General features: G+C 39.1%; 1 protein-coding gene, 1 long non-coding RNA gene and 1 pseudogene across 2 annotated transcripts; all 3 read right to left on the reverse strand.

Annotated features, from left to right (window-relative positions):
- Nucleotides 1-6,597: 6,597 nt before the first annotated feature.
- On the reverse strand, nucleotides 6,598-8,385 carry LOC111341920 (uncharacterized). Its single transcript, XM_022948966.2, has 2 exons — nucleotides 7,937-8,385; nucleotides 6,598-7,620 (listed from the first exon to the last, which is right to left on the reverse strand). The coding sequence occupies exons 1-2, from the start codon at nucleotides 8,255-8,257 to the stop codon at nucleotides 6,967-6,969; spliced, it is 975 nt and encodes a 324-aa protein (XP_022804701.1). The 5' UTR covers nucleotides 8,258-8,385; the 3' UTR covers nucleotides 6,598-6,966.
- Nucleotides 8,386-9,546: 1,161 nt separating this feature from the next.
- On the reverse strand, nucleotides 9,547-10,162 carry LOC148735823 (uncharacterized; annotated as a pseudogene).
- A 1,059-nt stretch (nucleotides 10,163-11,221) lies between these two features.
- On the reverse strand, nucleotides 11,222-13,525 carry LOC148735824 (uncharacterized). Its single transcript, XR_015999366.1, has 3 exons — nucleotides 13,277-13,525; nucleotides 12,716-12,813; nucleotides 11,222-11,359 (listed from the first exon to the last, which is right to left on the reverse strand). It is a non-coding gene; the product is annotated as an uncharacterized LOC148735824 (long non-coding RNA).
- Nucleotides 13,526-13,873: the final 348 nt, after the last annotated feature.

Raw genomic sequence — 13,873 nt, forward strand, 5'->3', positions numbered from 1 at the left:
TAAGATGGCATGCAGCAAGACACGTGCGCGCCCCGTTTTGGTACAGGAATGCGTATCGAATTTATAGATTTTGTGAGAGCATAAATAGGTCTGGTGATATATTTGTTTGGGATACGAATCGGGAAGCTCTTTACAGCACTCCATCGAGACACAAATGACTACACACATGTACTTGCGTAAAAGTTCACTTAGTTCTAACAACAGTACATTTTCCTTTACTGCTTCATCTCCTTATTATCGTCTTCCTCTTTCTGCTTTCCGAGATTTACACGCTTTACTTTCTCTTCTAGTTTATGTTCAACTATGTATCTTAACAGTTTTCGCAATCCCGTCATTGCTTCTTTCTTTAAATTCTTGTAAGCCTCCTCCTTGTACAAGGGGTCTTCTGGCGGCAACTCCGTGTCTGCTTCAAGCGTCTGTAGTATGAGCTTGTCTGATATGATATCGGTCATCAACAGCTCTTCAGCACGAAGAATGACTTTCGTCTTGCCCATTTGAAAGGTCATGTTCTTCTTATCTTGATGGAATGCAGTAAATGGCTTGAGCCCGGGGGTAACAGGTGAAGGTGTAGTCTGATCGTCCGGGTGAGTGTAGTCCTGAGAAGGACTGTTGTCGGTGGTAGTGACTGACGTTTCGACAACCTATGCGGAAGTCATCATCAGAGTCAAGTGAATGATTGTTGTCGGTAGAATATTCTTGTTCCAGTTCGTGTAAAATGATCGGTTGGTTTTTCCGTGATGTTATTGGCTGTAAGACTCAAGTGACGTAGGTCGGTCGTGGTTGGTCTGTTTCGATCTGTCGGTAAAGTTAGGTCGTTATTTTTCGGTCGTTTGTGATGTTTATGACGTGAATGAGTCGTTTATATGGAGCGGGTAGTTGTTGACATCTGTTTAGGGGAGTCTGTTCTAAGTTAGTAAACCAGCTTTCCAGAGTCAGTCGTTGAAAATAGTCAGTGCTGTAGGTTAGGCATTGCGCAGAGTCCCAGTCAATGTTGTGGTTGGTAAGTCGATGGTGTTCAGCAATGTGATTGCTGACATCACCTTTCCTCGTCGCCCGTCTGTGTTCAGTCAGTCTTGTTGTGAGGTTTCTGCCAGTCTCACCGATGTAGGAGGCTTGGCAGTCGGAACAATTGATCTTATAAATCGTTCCCTGTCTGTTCCTCGGTTCGTCTTTGTCTTTAACGTTGGTTAGTAACTGACGTAGTGTGGTGATAAGTTTGTGGGCGACGCGGATATTGAAGGGTAGTAAGATGCGCGAGATGTTTTCAGACATGCATTTTAACATCACGGCAAAACCAACCGATCATTTTACACGAACTGGAATAAGAACATTCCACTGACAGCAATCATTCACTTGACTCTGATGATGACTTCCGCACAGGTTGTCGAAACGTCAGTCACTACCACCGACAACAGCCCTTCTCAGGACTACACCCACCCGGACGATCAGACTACACCTTCACAATTGGCAATATGTTACTCATTACGTAATATTCTTCTTGCTTGTCGAGAGATAGGTAGCCTACCTGAGCAGGTCAAGCAAAAAGCAAATCTTTGGGACTCTAACATTGAACTTTAGAATGTCACTATGTTTAAAAGAAATTTAGGTTCATTCTTTGCACGCAATTAATATGTGGGTCTTTTTAAAGTTACTTCTCCCAACATTAAAAAGAGTGCAGTCACGGCTATGGCAAGCCAATTGTAGCAATATTCAATACTAAAATTCAATTTCAATTCAATGAAATTCAATTTCAATTAAATGAAAGTCAATTTCAATTAAATGAAAGTCAATTTCAATTAAATGAAAGTCAATTTCAATTCAATGGAATTCAATTTCAATTCAATGAAATTCAATTTCAATTAAATGAAAGTCAATTTCAATTAAATGAAAGTCAATTTCAATTCAAGTTCAATTCAATGAAAATTCAAGTTCAATTCTATGAAATTCAATTTCAATTCAATGAAAATTCAAGTTCAAATCAATTTCAATTCAAGTTCAATTCAATTTCAATTCAAGTTCAATTCAATTTCAATTCAAGTTCAATTCAATGTAAAAAAATACATTCAGAATTGCTTCCGGTTAGTGACCGGAAATGATAACTAGCATACGGGAACTTTCAGGCTTTATGTTTTCGTGCGGTAAGTTTTAAGTAGCATCATGGCCGGCGGACGTAGAACCAGAATTTGACGTGAAAAAGACTTACCTGAGTTTTTATCGTCAGTGCTCGAAAGAACAGAGCAGTGTATATATAAAAATTAAACGGATATCAATGACTTGCAAGCACAATCTGTAGTTCTTGATCCAACCGTTAGTCTTTTGAGTTCTATTGCCTTAACTGACACTGAGCAAGATTGGATAGAGTGGGAATCTCTACCAACTGCTTTTGCAGAAGTACTACCGGCTATTGAAAATCATCTCAAAACTCTAGAAGTAAACCCTTCATCAATTTTCCGACGTAAATGTAAAATTCTCAGAACGGGAAACCCTGTGAGATCACAGTTCTATATATCTCCTGACACGTTGGAAGATCTTCTCGGACTTGGATTTTCATTGTAAAAAGATTCTTGGTTGTTTGGTGTGTCTCGCTGGATAACTTATCGTAGCGCTCAGTCATATCAATTAAGTTGTAAATACAATGATATCTGTGAAGGTGTAGTCTGATCGTCCGGGTGAGTGTAGTCCTGAGAAGAACTGTCGTCGGTGGTAGTGACTGACGTTTCGACAACATGTGCGGCAGTCATCATCAGACTCTGATGATGACTTCCGCACAGGTTGTCGAAACGTCAGTCACTACCACCGACGGACACGATCAGACTCTGATGATGACTTCCGCACAGGTTGTCGAAACGTCAGTCACTAACCCCGACAATAGTCCTTCTCAGGACTACACTCACCCGGACAATCAGACTACACCTTCACATGTTACCCCCGGGTTCAAGCCATTTACTGCATAATGATATCTAGCTCATCGCTTTGGTTAGTGTTTACAAGTGAAACAATAGATGAAACGTCACTTTCAAATGTTTTTACGCTATAGCACATAGTTGAGGGGGTGGGCTAGAGGTGCTACATTTAAAAGGGTTATGTTTTGCTGAGCTTGGCCAATATCTTGGGTATCATGTCAACAATGGACTTTAAGATGTTTAAATTTATATTTGAAATGTCTGTTAGAACATGTTGAGTTGCAAAAATTGTTTTCTCTGGACCACCTGCACTATAGAAAGAGCTTGTTTAGTGGTGCCTTATAATTGTGCCGCACAAGGATTTGTCACAAATAATAGTTCAACAGTTGATTTAAATGGGATTTTAAGAATTATAAAGTTTTTCAGTCCACTAAAAGTATTTTCAGGTGCCAATGCTCATACAGTCATTGCACTTTTAACTATTCATGGGAAAGAATGAATTCCTCAGTAAAAAAATTTGATTACAAAGTTGTTGCATGGTTTCTGGAAAATGGGGGACAACATAAGTTGTGTTTCATTTGTGAAATAGCTATCTATGTCTGTTAGCAGACTCAAAAAGAAAATCTTCTACAAAAATACTTTTGATTTTGTTGTTAGACACAAGAACTTTCACCACTTGATTGTAGCATTGTATCCGTGTTGAAATGTGAGGATCTCACCTGTGCTATCAAATATAGACAGCTGTTTAAGTAAAAGAGTTTCTGTTTTAAGGTACCTGAATAAAGTTAAAGTCATTTTTGATACTGGTGGAATACTGATTTTCTTTGGCAATTAGGTAGCCATATAACACCCTGTTGCCTGTTCTTTTTGCATTTGATTAATAATGAGACTCAACTGTTAACTTTACTGCCTACACATCTTACATAGCAATTGAACATGGACACATGATTTACCAAAAAGGTATAGTGTTTTTAACTGTTTTCAACACTTTCTTTTACTATCTGGTGAATGTTAGTGTAGATATTTATGCCCATTTGCATCAATGACATGAGTGGATCGATCCGCTTGAGAACCCCGGCTTGAACTGACTGATGTTCAACAGGTAATGTCACGGGAGGAACAACAACAAAAAGCAGTAGCTAGAGATTCCCACTCGATCCGATCTTGCTCAATGTCAGTTAAGGCAATAGAACTCAAAAGACTAACGGTTCGATCGAGAACTACAGATTGTGCTTGCAAGTCATTGATATCCGTTTCATTTTTATGTATACACTGCTCTGTTCTTTCGAGCACTGACGCGAACAATTCATGTAAGCCTTTTTTCAAGCCTGAAAGTTCCCGTATGCTAGTCATCATTTCCGGTCACTAACCGGAAGCAATTTTAAATGTATTTTTTTCATTGAATTGAACTTGAATTTTCATTGAATTGAACTTGAATTTTCATTGAATTGAAATTGAATTTTCATCTAATTGAACTTGAATTTTCATTGAATTGAAATTGAATTTCATTGAATTGAACTTGAATTTTCATTGAATTGAACTTGAATTGAAATCGAATTTCATTGAATTGAAATTGAATTTTAGTATTGAATATTGCTACACTTGGCTTGTCATACACGGCTTAGACGATGCCTGTTATTCAATTGCGTGACAGATCAGACAAGTGATCGAACCGCGTTGAACGGTCCTCGATTGTTGCAATGTATCAGGTGTTTTCATGTCTGCCAGCGCAACACCGAAAAGTGTTCGATAGGAGACGCCACCAACATGAAGCCGACTTACTTAGTAAAGGTGGCTTGTGAAAAGGAGAAAGCAGAATTTAGCACGAAACAGACTAACATGTCATGACGAACCAAACACGTAAAGACGAGGTCACAGTAGATTTTGGCGTTTCTCGACCCATTTCTGTTACGTGTACCTCTACATTTTGTTCCGGTGCATATTTAACTTATTCCATTGATTTTGCTTCGCTTAACAATTTAGAGGAGCTTCACATTGGAAACTTTTAACTGCAAACATTTGAAGTGCTAATTACTTCAAAATGACGGATATTGAAAATTGGCTTACTTCAGGAATAATTTGGATATATCAACAAAGTTCAAATGGTAAATTGGCCACCGTAACGATTACAAAAGCTGACGTTTCGAGCGTTAGCCCTTCGTTGGAGCGAATGGAGGAATTGTGGGATGTGTGTGCTTTTAAAGGCAGAAAATGGAGCTACGTTATTGGTGGGAACATGGCAACGAGAAAAATACGAATAAATTGGTGGAATGAAAAGCGTTCGTTGATCCCTGTGGGATTTAGACTGCCGGATTGAAAGATGAGCTTTTGTTCAAGAGTTTTACGGCTTTCCGGAATGTCTTGTTGTTCAGATACAAAAGATCCCAGGGAAATAAAACGGTAGAAAGTTGAAGCTATCCTCGAACATGGCTCAGGAGATTTCCTGGTCGATTTCATTGCGTACCAAGGGCATTTTCTCGGATAGGGACGAATAAATGGAGGTCCCGTCTCCTGCAGGGTTAGGGGTAGGAGACGTTAATTTCTCACGCACGAGATTACTGTGTGATAAATGTCCTCCCCTGGGGTGGGATGGGTGGGTTTACAGGGCCCGCAGTGATTGGCGCAAGCTGTTGCGGTGTCCCTGCCTGTCGGCGAATCTAATAAAATAAAATAAATTTTTATTTTATTTTATTCATAATTTATTTTTAGGGAAAGGTTATGAGTTGGTTGTGCTGCCAATCAATTATAGAGGCAGCAGACGAATAGGATTAGGGTGAAACTAATTTAAAACTTACGATGAACTGAGGCCCCGTCCACACGTATCCGGATATTTTTGAATCCGTAACTTTTTCTTTCCGGATACGACTATCGTCCACAGGTAGCCGGCGAATTCGCGAGCAAATCCGGATATTTTTTGATCCGCTCTCCAGAGTGGAAATTTTTTAATCCGATAACATTTTGGATACGTGTGGACGGTCGAATCCGGATATTTTCTGATACGATGACCTCACAAAATTGTCGCCAATGTTTACCGCGCAAAGTTAAATATGGCCGCCGATCAAAGGCAAATAATGATTTACGAAGCGATCTAAAATATTACCATATTTACTCTGGCACGACTCTCGTTCACTGTTCTCCATAGATTTTGCGGCTTTATACTATATTGTCACGTTCAATAACAACTCTACCTAGTCGTCGCTCCATATAAATGATTCTGGCTTGTTCCCGTCATTCTTCTTAGCTTTATCGCCTGATTTCGACGAGTTTTTAACTGTTTGAACGTAAACTGAAACATCGAATTCCCGCGACTGCTAAATGCCGCAGCGCATGTTCAGTAACCAATATAGGTCATAGAGTGAATCCGGAGTGAAACCGGATACGTGTGGACGGGCGAATTCGACTTGAATACGCTGTGAGCACATAACGTGTGGACGCGGATATTTTCGTATCCGGAAAGAAAAATTTGCGGATTCAAAAATATCCGGATACGTGTGGACGGGGCCTCACTCGACAGCGCCACGAATTATGACAATGTCAAAGGTTTTGTTCAAGAAAATATCGTAAACCGTTTCCAGCAGATTTCTCTTATACAAGCGAGAATTTTAACAAACGGACATTGCTGTCATATGTATGGGACTAAAGCCTACCAATGGACAAAGTAGGGGCGAAATTGAATTTTGAGCTGTGTCCACGATTTCTCTGATTTTTACTGACAGTTACTCTTAATTTTGTTTACATCTGATCTACACAAAGAAGTGATGTTTGATTCTTTTAGATATGTAAATATGTTTGGAGACAAAGGAGGTGCGTTTTATTTTTTTTTTCTTTCGACACTTTGTGTTATAAAAACCAGTCTCTACTGACTTGTAAAACAGTAAACAACGTTCACTCATAAGAATAATAAACAAAAAGTTCAAAAGTTTCCGTTGCGATGTTGCAAAACTTTCAAAGTTCTTGACGTGTTCAATTAATAATTAGAGGCTTTTTCCAAAAGTAAAGTATACACTATGTAAGGTATGGTTCTGTTCGTACTTTACACAGTTCTCAGATTGTTCCAACGAACTCAAATTCTTGAACCGAACCAATAGCTGGTTGTGGCAGAGCTATTTGATGTGCATCGGAAGTTATGATTGCAGACTACATACCGGCCAAAGTTTTGCTCACTATCCCCATTGGAGTGAATGGACCCTGGTGCTCTACCAAAGTCGCAACGGGTATCAAAGCTTCGATGGACTAAAATGTACCCGGTGGATTGATACCAAAGCGCAGTGCAGTTTTCACAGCTGTGTCCATGGACGTTAATGTAATCCACGTGTTCGCAAGTTGCATCGCCAACATAAGTTAACAAGTCAAAGTTTTTAAACTTTGCTCGAACGTAATCTCGATAGTTGACAAGGCTCGCAGGATCGAAGCTGCAAGTTATTCGCCAGTGTGTCGACTCAGATCTCAACCCTTTCATGCGGTCTAATTGAAGCCTGTACGCCTCCCAGTTGGGAACCTCTGGGCTCATTGGCTCATTTGTGAACAAAGCCTGTCGGGTGAAAGGTTTGCCAACGTTCTCTAAGCTTTCTGACATAACTAGAGTCCAGGCCCAACCGGGCTCTGAGGTGAAATCGCAATAGACTTTAAACATATCACCGTTGTTGTCTTTGATACAGAAATAGGCCGATGCAGGCTTAATGGTCAGCTCTCTTGCCTCTTTGCAGCTGCGTGGCGTCTGAAAGAATAATAAAGAACGTAAAATGGTGAAACGTTCACGAGTCCTTGCAAGTCTTTCTTTCAGCAAGAAAAGAACTCTTTGAGTTGATATAAAAGCACTTCTCTCATTAGTCTTAATTTGGAAAGCGTACCAATTCTAACAATGTTGTCACTTAGTCAAAGTATCCCGGCCTATAGATTGAATAATGCAGTGGTTGCAGTCTTCAACTTTTCGTTGCTTCCATTGTTAGTTTTTAACTTGACAAAATGCTTAGATTTTGAAGGTAATTTAGAAAAGACAAACTAGCGAATAAAATAAAGATCAAGGGAGTTACCTTTCTCCGTCGTGCGAAAACAAACCCAGCTCTTTCTTTTAAGGTTTCCTGTCCGCCTTCTTTTCCGTTTAACTCACAGACGCCATAGTCGGACTCCAATGTTTGGTAGTTGTATGATGAACAAGACGGGAGAGACAAGCATCTGTAAGCACAAGAGAAAATTCCTCGACGAGTGAACAACGACTTGATCACCCGGCCGATCAGGACCCGGTTGTATAAAAGCGAATCAAAAGACTCCATGAAACGCCCACAACAGGCCTCGTCGCCATAGCAATAGTATGAAAAAAGAAAGAAAAGAATAATGGTGATTTTTGAGAACATTTTGGTTAAAAATCTCGAACCAATTCTACGACTAGGCAATAGTTATGGGCTACTCGAGTGATTTCTATGGGTGTTTGCTCGCGATACATCTATCACCAAGGTCATGAGTTAAAAATTTAAAAGCAATGAAAGATTAATTTGATTTTCTTCGTCTATTTACGTTTTTAATTAAGTTATGAAAAACATAAAAAAAGAATTGCTTTTCGACTATGAACTTGTTTATAAACATACTTTTGCCCAAGTAAGATCTTTATTGCAACCTTATCAACACAGTGGGTATTCCATAAACAACTTTCTATTACTTACGTAATTTTTATCTAAGAGATGGAACGTTCCCTGAGACTTAATAATTTGAATTTTAAAGGATATTTTTCTCAGTGAAAGAGATACCCAAAATCTACAAATATCTTGTGTTTATCGGCAAAGCGAAGTCTTTTCTGCCATCGGTGTCGAGGTTTGCGCGTGCGCAAAGACATGATCGAAGATATAGATACCTTCGAATACTATTCAGTCTTAATTACAAATTCAGAGTCAAATTCAACTACAATTGAGCCAAATACAAAGCTATATTTGAATAAGTAAAACCCAAACATTTCCAACACTTGGTCATCATCAGGTAAAAAATAATAATAATTAGTATAGACACACTCAGTGATCTTGGCGTTTCAAGCAATCTGATTGGTTCGCTATCTCGGGCTAATCAACAATGTACACCTGCGAGCGAGTGGATAATGTGAAAAACAAAATAGCGGGCGCAAACTCGCGTTTCGCAAAAGTTTCAGAAGCATTTCCAATTTTAAGTCCTATTTTTCCCCTTTTCAAGAACTAAAAAAAAGTATGAATCATAAATATACAAATCTGTGATAGGCTCCACTCAATCACGTGATATGCAAATTGGTGTCCTCAGGATGTGCGATAGAGCTATCCAGTTTGTATATATCACTTTTTTTTAGTATTATTTTGAATAGATCATTAATAAAAGAAGTGAACTTTAATTTACAACCTTTATTTGATGGGTTGATTGATGACTCAAGCTTTAACCCATCAAAGAAAAAGATCCAGAGAAGAATAAATACAGGAAAAACATCTTTGTAGTCTCTAACATTTGATGTTCTTCCATGTGCGAGCAAAACCCTTACGTTTCTCGAGACTGAAACTACAAAGAAAACGATTTCACTCCTTCCTTTTCTTTACTCTCCTTTACAAGAGGCATTTTTATGGTGGAGTATATACTGCGGAAGCCTTAGTATCTTCATACTTTACACAGTTCTCGGATTGTTCCAACGAACTCAAATTCTTGAACCGAACCAATAGCTGGTTATGGAAGAATCATTTGATGTGCACCGGAAGTCACGATTGTAGACTACATACCGACCAAAGTTTTGCTCGCTATCCCTAATGAAGTCAATGGACCATAGTGCTCTACCAAAGTCGCAACGGGTATCAAAGCTTCGGTGGACTAAAATGGACCCGTTGGATTGATACCAAAGCATGGTGCAGCTTTCACAGCTGTGTCCATGGACGTTAATGTAATCCACGTGTTCGCAAGTTGCATCGCCATCATAAGTTAACAAGTCGAAGTTTTATAAACCTTGCGCGAACGTAATCTCGATAGTTGACAACACTTGTAGGATCGAAGCTGCAAGTTATTCGCCAGTGTGTTGACTCAGATCTCAACCCTTTCATGCAGTCTAATTGAAGCCTGTACGCCTCCCAGTTGGGAACCTCAACCTCCCAGTTGAGCAACCCTCCAAGAAGTCAACTAGCTCCGACTCGCATTAAATAAAGGGAAGTTCGAAGTAAGCAAATCGTCCATAAAAAGAAACATTTCTTGACAATAGGATACTTCCAAAAGAGCTTGAAAATTGCTATTTTTGCTCTGTGGAGTCTGTGATCTGAGACCATCCTTGAGAACGCACCAGAAGGGAAAGCTTTAAAAGAAAAACCCTCTGCGAAACCTTTAATCTGTCGCCATATTTGTTTTTCTTATTTAGCAATGTTGACGGGAAATAAACTCAATCCAGACCCTCTCATACTAAAGTAGAGCCTTGAACAAATTTATTTTCTCGCGCGAAAATTAGGAAGCAGATCAAAGAGATCTGTATAGTACGTTCGTTGAACCGTGTTTTCAACTGGGAGAAAAAGCCCTTTTCAAGTAATATTTGCCTGGATCTTCCCATTATTTAATGCAAGTGGTTTAAGCTACAATTTCCAAAATGTCTGACATCCGTAGACGATTAGAAATAAAGCCAGTTTGAATGGACACTGAAGCTTTGTACATATTGTCCTTTGCATTACATCAGACAGCAAATTGCTATAAGTCGTTCTGCCTTAAAAATACCAAGAGATATGTTCAAAGCTGTTTTTTTCTTTCTGCTTTTTTCTCCATAAAGAAGGTCCACAGAACTTAAATCGCTCGATATTTAATATGGAACTTGTCTTAACCACTATCTTTGTTTTCATCCGACTCCAATCCGCTGACCAATGAATGCGGGAGCATAATGTCCACATACATACATACATACATACATACATACATACATGGTTTATTTGATAAAGCGGGTTACTAGGTAGGCAAGACTAAAGTCCTGATGTGAACCTGTTAACTAATTTAAAACTTTACACTTAATTGAGAAATAGAAATATGTACATATATATAGAAGTTCCTAGTATTACAATAATTAGTTCAAAAATATGTATAAATATCGTCCTTATTCGTAATTGATGAAGATTCCTTTGAATAAGATATACTGCTCAAGATCAGTTTGTTTTTCTTTAGTTTTTCTTTGAAAGCTTCAAGGCTGGACGCCTCCTTTATGCTGTCCGGGAGGGTATTCCAAGCAATGGCAGCCCTATGTTTAAAGGTCAATCGTCCTGTTTCAGTTTTTGGTCTTGTTACATTTATGTTCAAGGATTTTCTAAGGCCATACACTTAGGCACTTTTTGTAACTAGTTTATTAAGTAGATCATTATTGAGCCCATGGAATGATTTGTAAGTTATTGATAGGATCCTTTTTGTGTTTTTGTGTTTTTGTGTCCTCGATTTCTGGCGGTGGCAGGCTTAATGGTCAGCTCTCTTGCCTCCTTGGAGCTGCGTGGCGTCTGAGAGAAAAATAAATAATGCAAAAGGGTGAAACATCCACGAGTCCTTGCATTTCTTTCTTTAATTTAAGCATAGCAAAGCATTCGTTGAGTTGTGATAAAAAAGCACTACTATCATTAGGGAGGCGGCGTGGCCGAGTTGTCAGGGTGCTGGACTTGTAATCTGGTGTCCCAGGTTCACATCCTCCACCCTGCTACTTACTGGATTTGTTCTCGGTTGCCCCGAGTTCAACTCTTCGGCTGCGCTCTGTTAATAGCCAACTGGTCTGCCTCCTTTCTGCCAGTAGGGATTTTGAAATTAAACAATTCATGTTTACGTATGATGCACGATCCTCGCAGTAGATAGCGCTATTTATGCAATAGCGAAAAATCAGACCTGAAAAAAATCAGGCCTGTACGGGACTCGAACCACTGACCTCTGCGATATTAGTGCAGCGCTCTTCCAATTGAGCTAACAAGCCAACTGCGAGCAGGCCGTTAAGTTGATTCGTAATAAACCCGTGAAAGTGATAAATGAGATGCAATGAATATATGAAGTTCATATATTTTGAACTGCGGTATTAGATACGTATGATGCACGATCCTCGCAGGAGATAGCGATATCTACTGCGAGGATCGTGCATCATACGTATCTAATACCGCAGTTCAAAATATATGAACTTCATATATTCATTGTATCTCACTTCATGTTTATTTAAAATTCTTTAGTACTCTCTCATACACATTGTAAGCGCTTAGAGGCTTGCAATAAGTGCCATATAAAAATTGTAGTTTATTGTTTATTAAGTCTCAATCTGGACAAGAAGCGAGTTCTTACAATGTTACCACTCAGTTAAAGTGACCCGGCCGATATACGATGATGTAGAGGCCGCGGTCTTCAAAGCCTATAACTGATTGTCAGTCAGTGACTGGAGATCGTAACAAATTAATTTGTGTCAACTTAGGGCCTTATGACATTACTTGCTTTTTCGTAAATGAGCAACAAAAATGAGGCTGTGTAGAAGAATACACATGACAATTCGACCCGAAGTCCATAAATCACAACGGGCACAAAAATTGATGGCAAATTTCAAGTTTCGTGACGGTCTAAATCTGGTGACAAGACCAGAAAACATGCTTTTTTAATTCAATACCGTGTTCAAAACTTACAATCTTTCTTATTCAAAGGGCAAACCTTTTGTGCTTGTATACCTAAGCTTGTATTGTTTTGTCGCAAGGTTTCCTGCATATCGTTCCCTCTACGTTTCGTTGTCTCCATTGTTGGTACTTAACTTGACAAAATGTTGACATTTTGAAAGTAATTTAGAAAGGATACACTAACGGAAAAAAAAAAGAAAAAAAAAACAAAGGAGTTACCTTTCTTCGTCGTGCAAAAACAAACCCAGCTCTTTCTTTAAAGGTTTCCTGTTCGCCTTCTTTTCCACCGTTTAACTCACAGACGCCATGGCCGAACTCTGATATCCGGTAGTTGTATGACGAACATGATGGGAGAGACAAACATCTGTGAGCACAAGAGAAAATTCCTCCACGAGTGAACAACGACTTCACAACGTGGCCGATCAGGACCCGGTCGTATAAAAGGGAATCAAAAGACTCCAGGAAACTTCCACGGTAGATAGATAGATAGATAGATAGATAGATAGATAGATAGATAGATAGATAGATAATAATCTTTAGACAGGGTGCGTTCTCACAGAAGTGGTTTTCAGAACGGCCCTGTAAGCAACCACCCAACCCACCCCAGGGGAGGACATCCATCACACAGTATACTCGTGCGTGGGAAATTAACGTCTCCTACCCCTAACCCTGCAGGAGACGGGAACTCCATTTATTCGTCCCTATCCGAGAAGACTAAAATATCTAACCATTTCTTGATGTTACAGAAAGGAAGCATATTCTTCTCAGTTATTTTAAGACCTTGAGTGTTGGTCCGGCCGGTATTGAACTCTCGACCTCCCGCACAACAGTCCAGCGCTCTATCCATTGAGCTAACCGGGAGGCGGTAAACATCGTCGCCAAAGCAATAGTATGAGAAGAGAAAGGAAAAGAAGAGTGGTACTTTTTCAGAACATTTTAGTCAAAAATCTCGAACCAATTTTACTGCCAGACAAGACTTATGGGCTGTTTGTAGGACTTGTGTAGATGTTTGCTTACGATCCATTTATCAACAAGGTCATGCGTTAATAATTTAAAAGTAATAAAAGATTAATTTGATTTTCTTTTTCTATTCATGTTTTTTAATAAAGTTATAGAAAACTTTCAAAAGAATCACCTTTTCAACACTGAAATGTTTTTTATAAACAAACTTTTTCCGAAGTATGATCTTTATTGCAACCTCATCAACGCAGGTGGGTATTCCATAAACAACTTTCTATTACTTACGTAATTTTTATTTCATGGATGGAATGCTCCCTAAGACTGAATGATTTGCATTGTAAACTTAAGGATACTTTTTTCAACAAGAGATTTTTTGAAAATTACTTTTCTCTTGTGTTTTACCCACGGTATCGAGGT

The sequence above is a fragment of the Stylophora pistillata genome, chromosome 3, assembly GCF_964205215.1.
Source record: "Stylophora pistillata chromosome 3, jaStyPist1.2, whole genome shotgun sequence".
In the NCBI taxonomy this organism is placed as follows: domain Eukaryota; kingdom Metazoa; phylum Cnidaria; class Anthozoa; order Scleractinia; family Pocilloporidae; genus Stylophora; species Stylophora pistillata.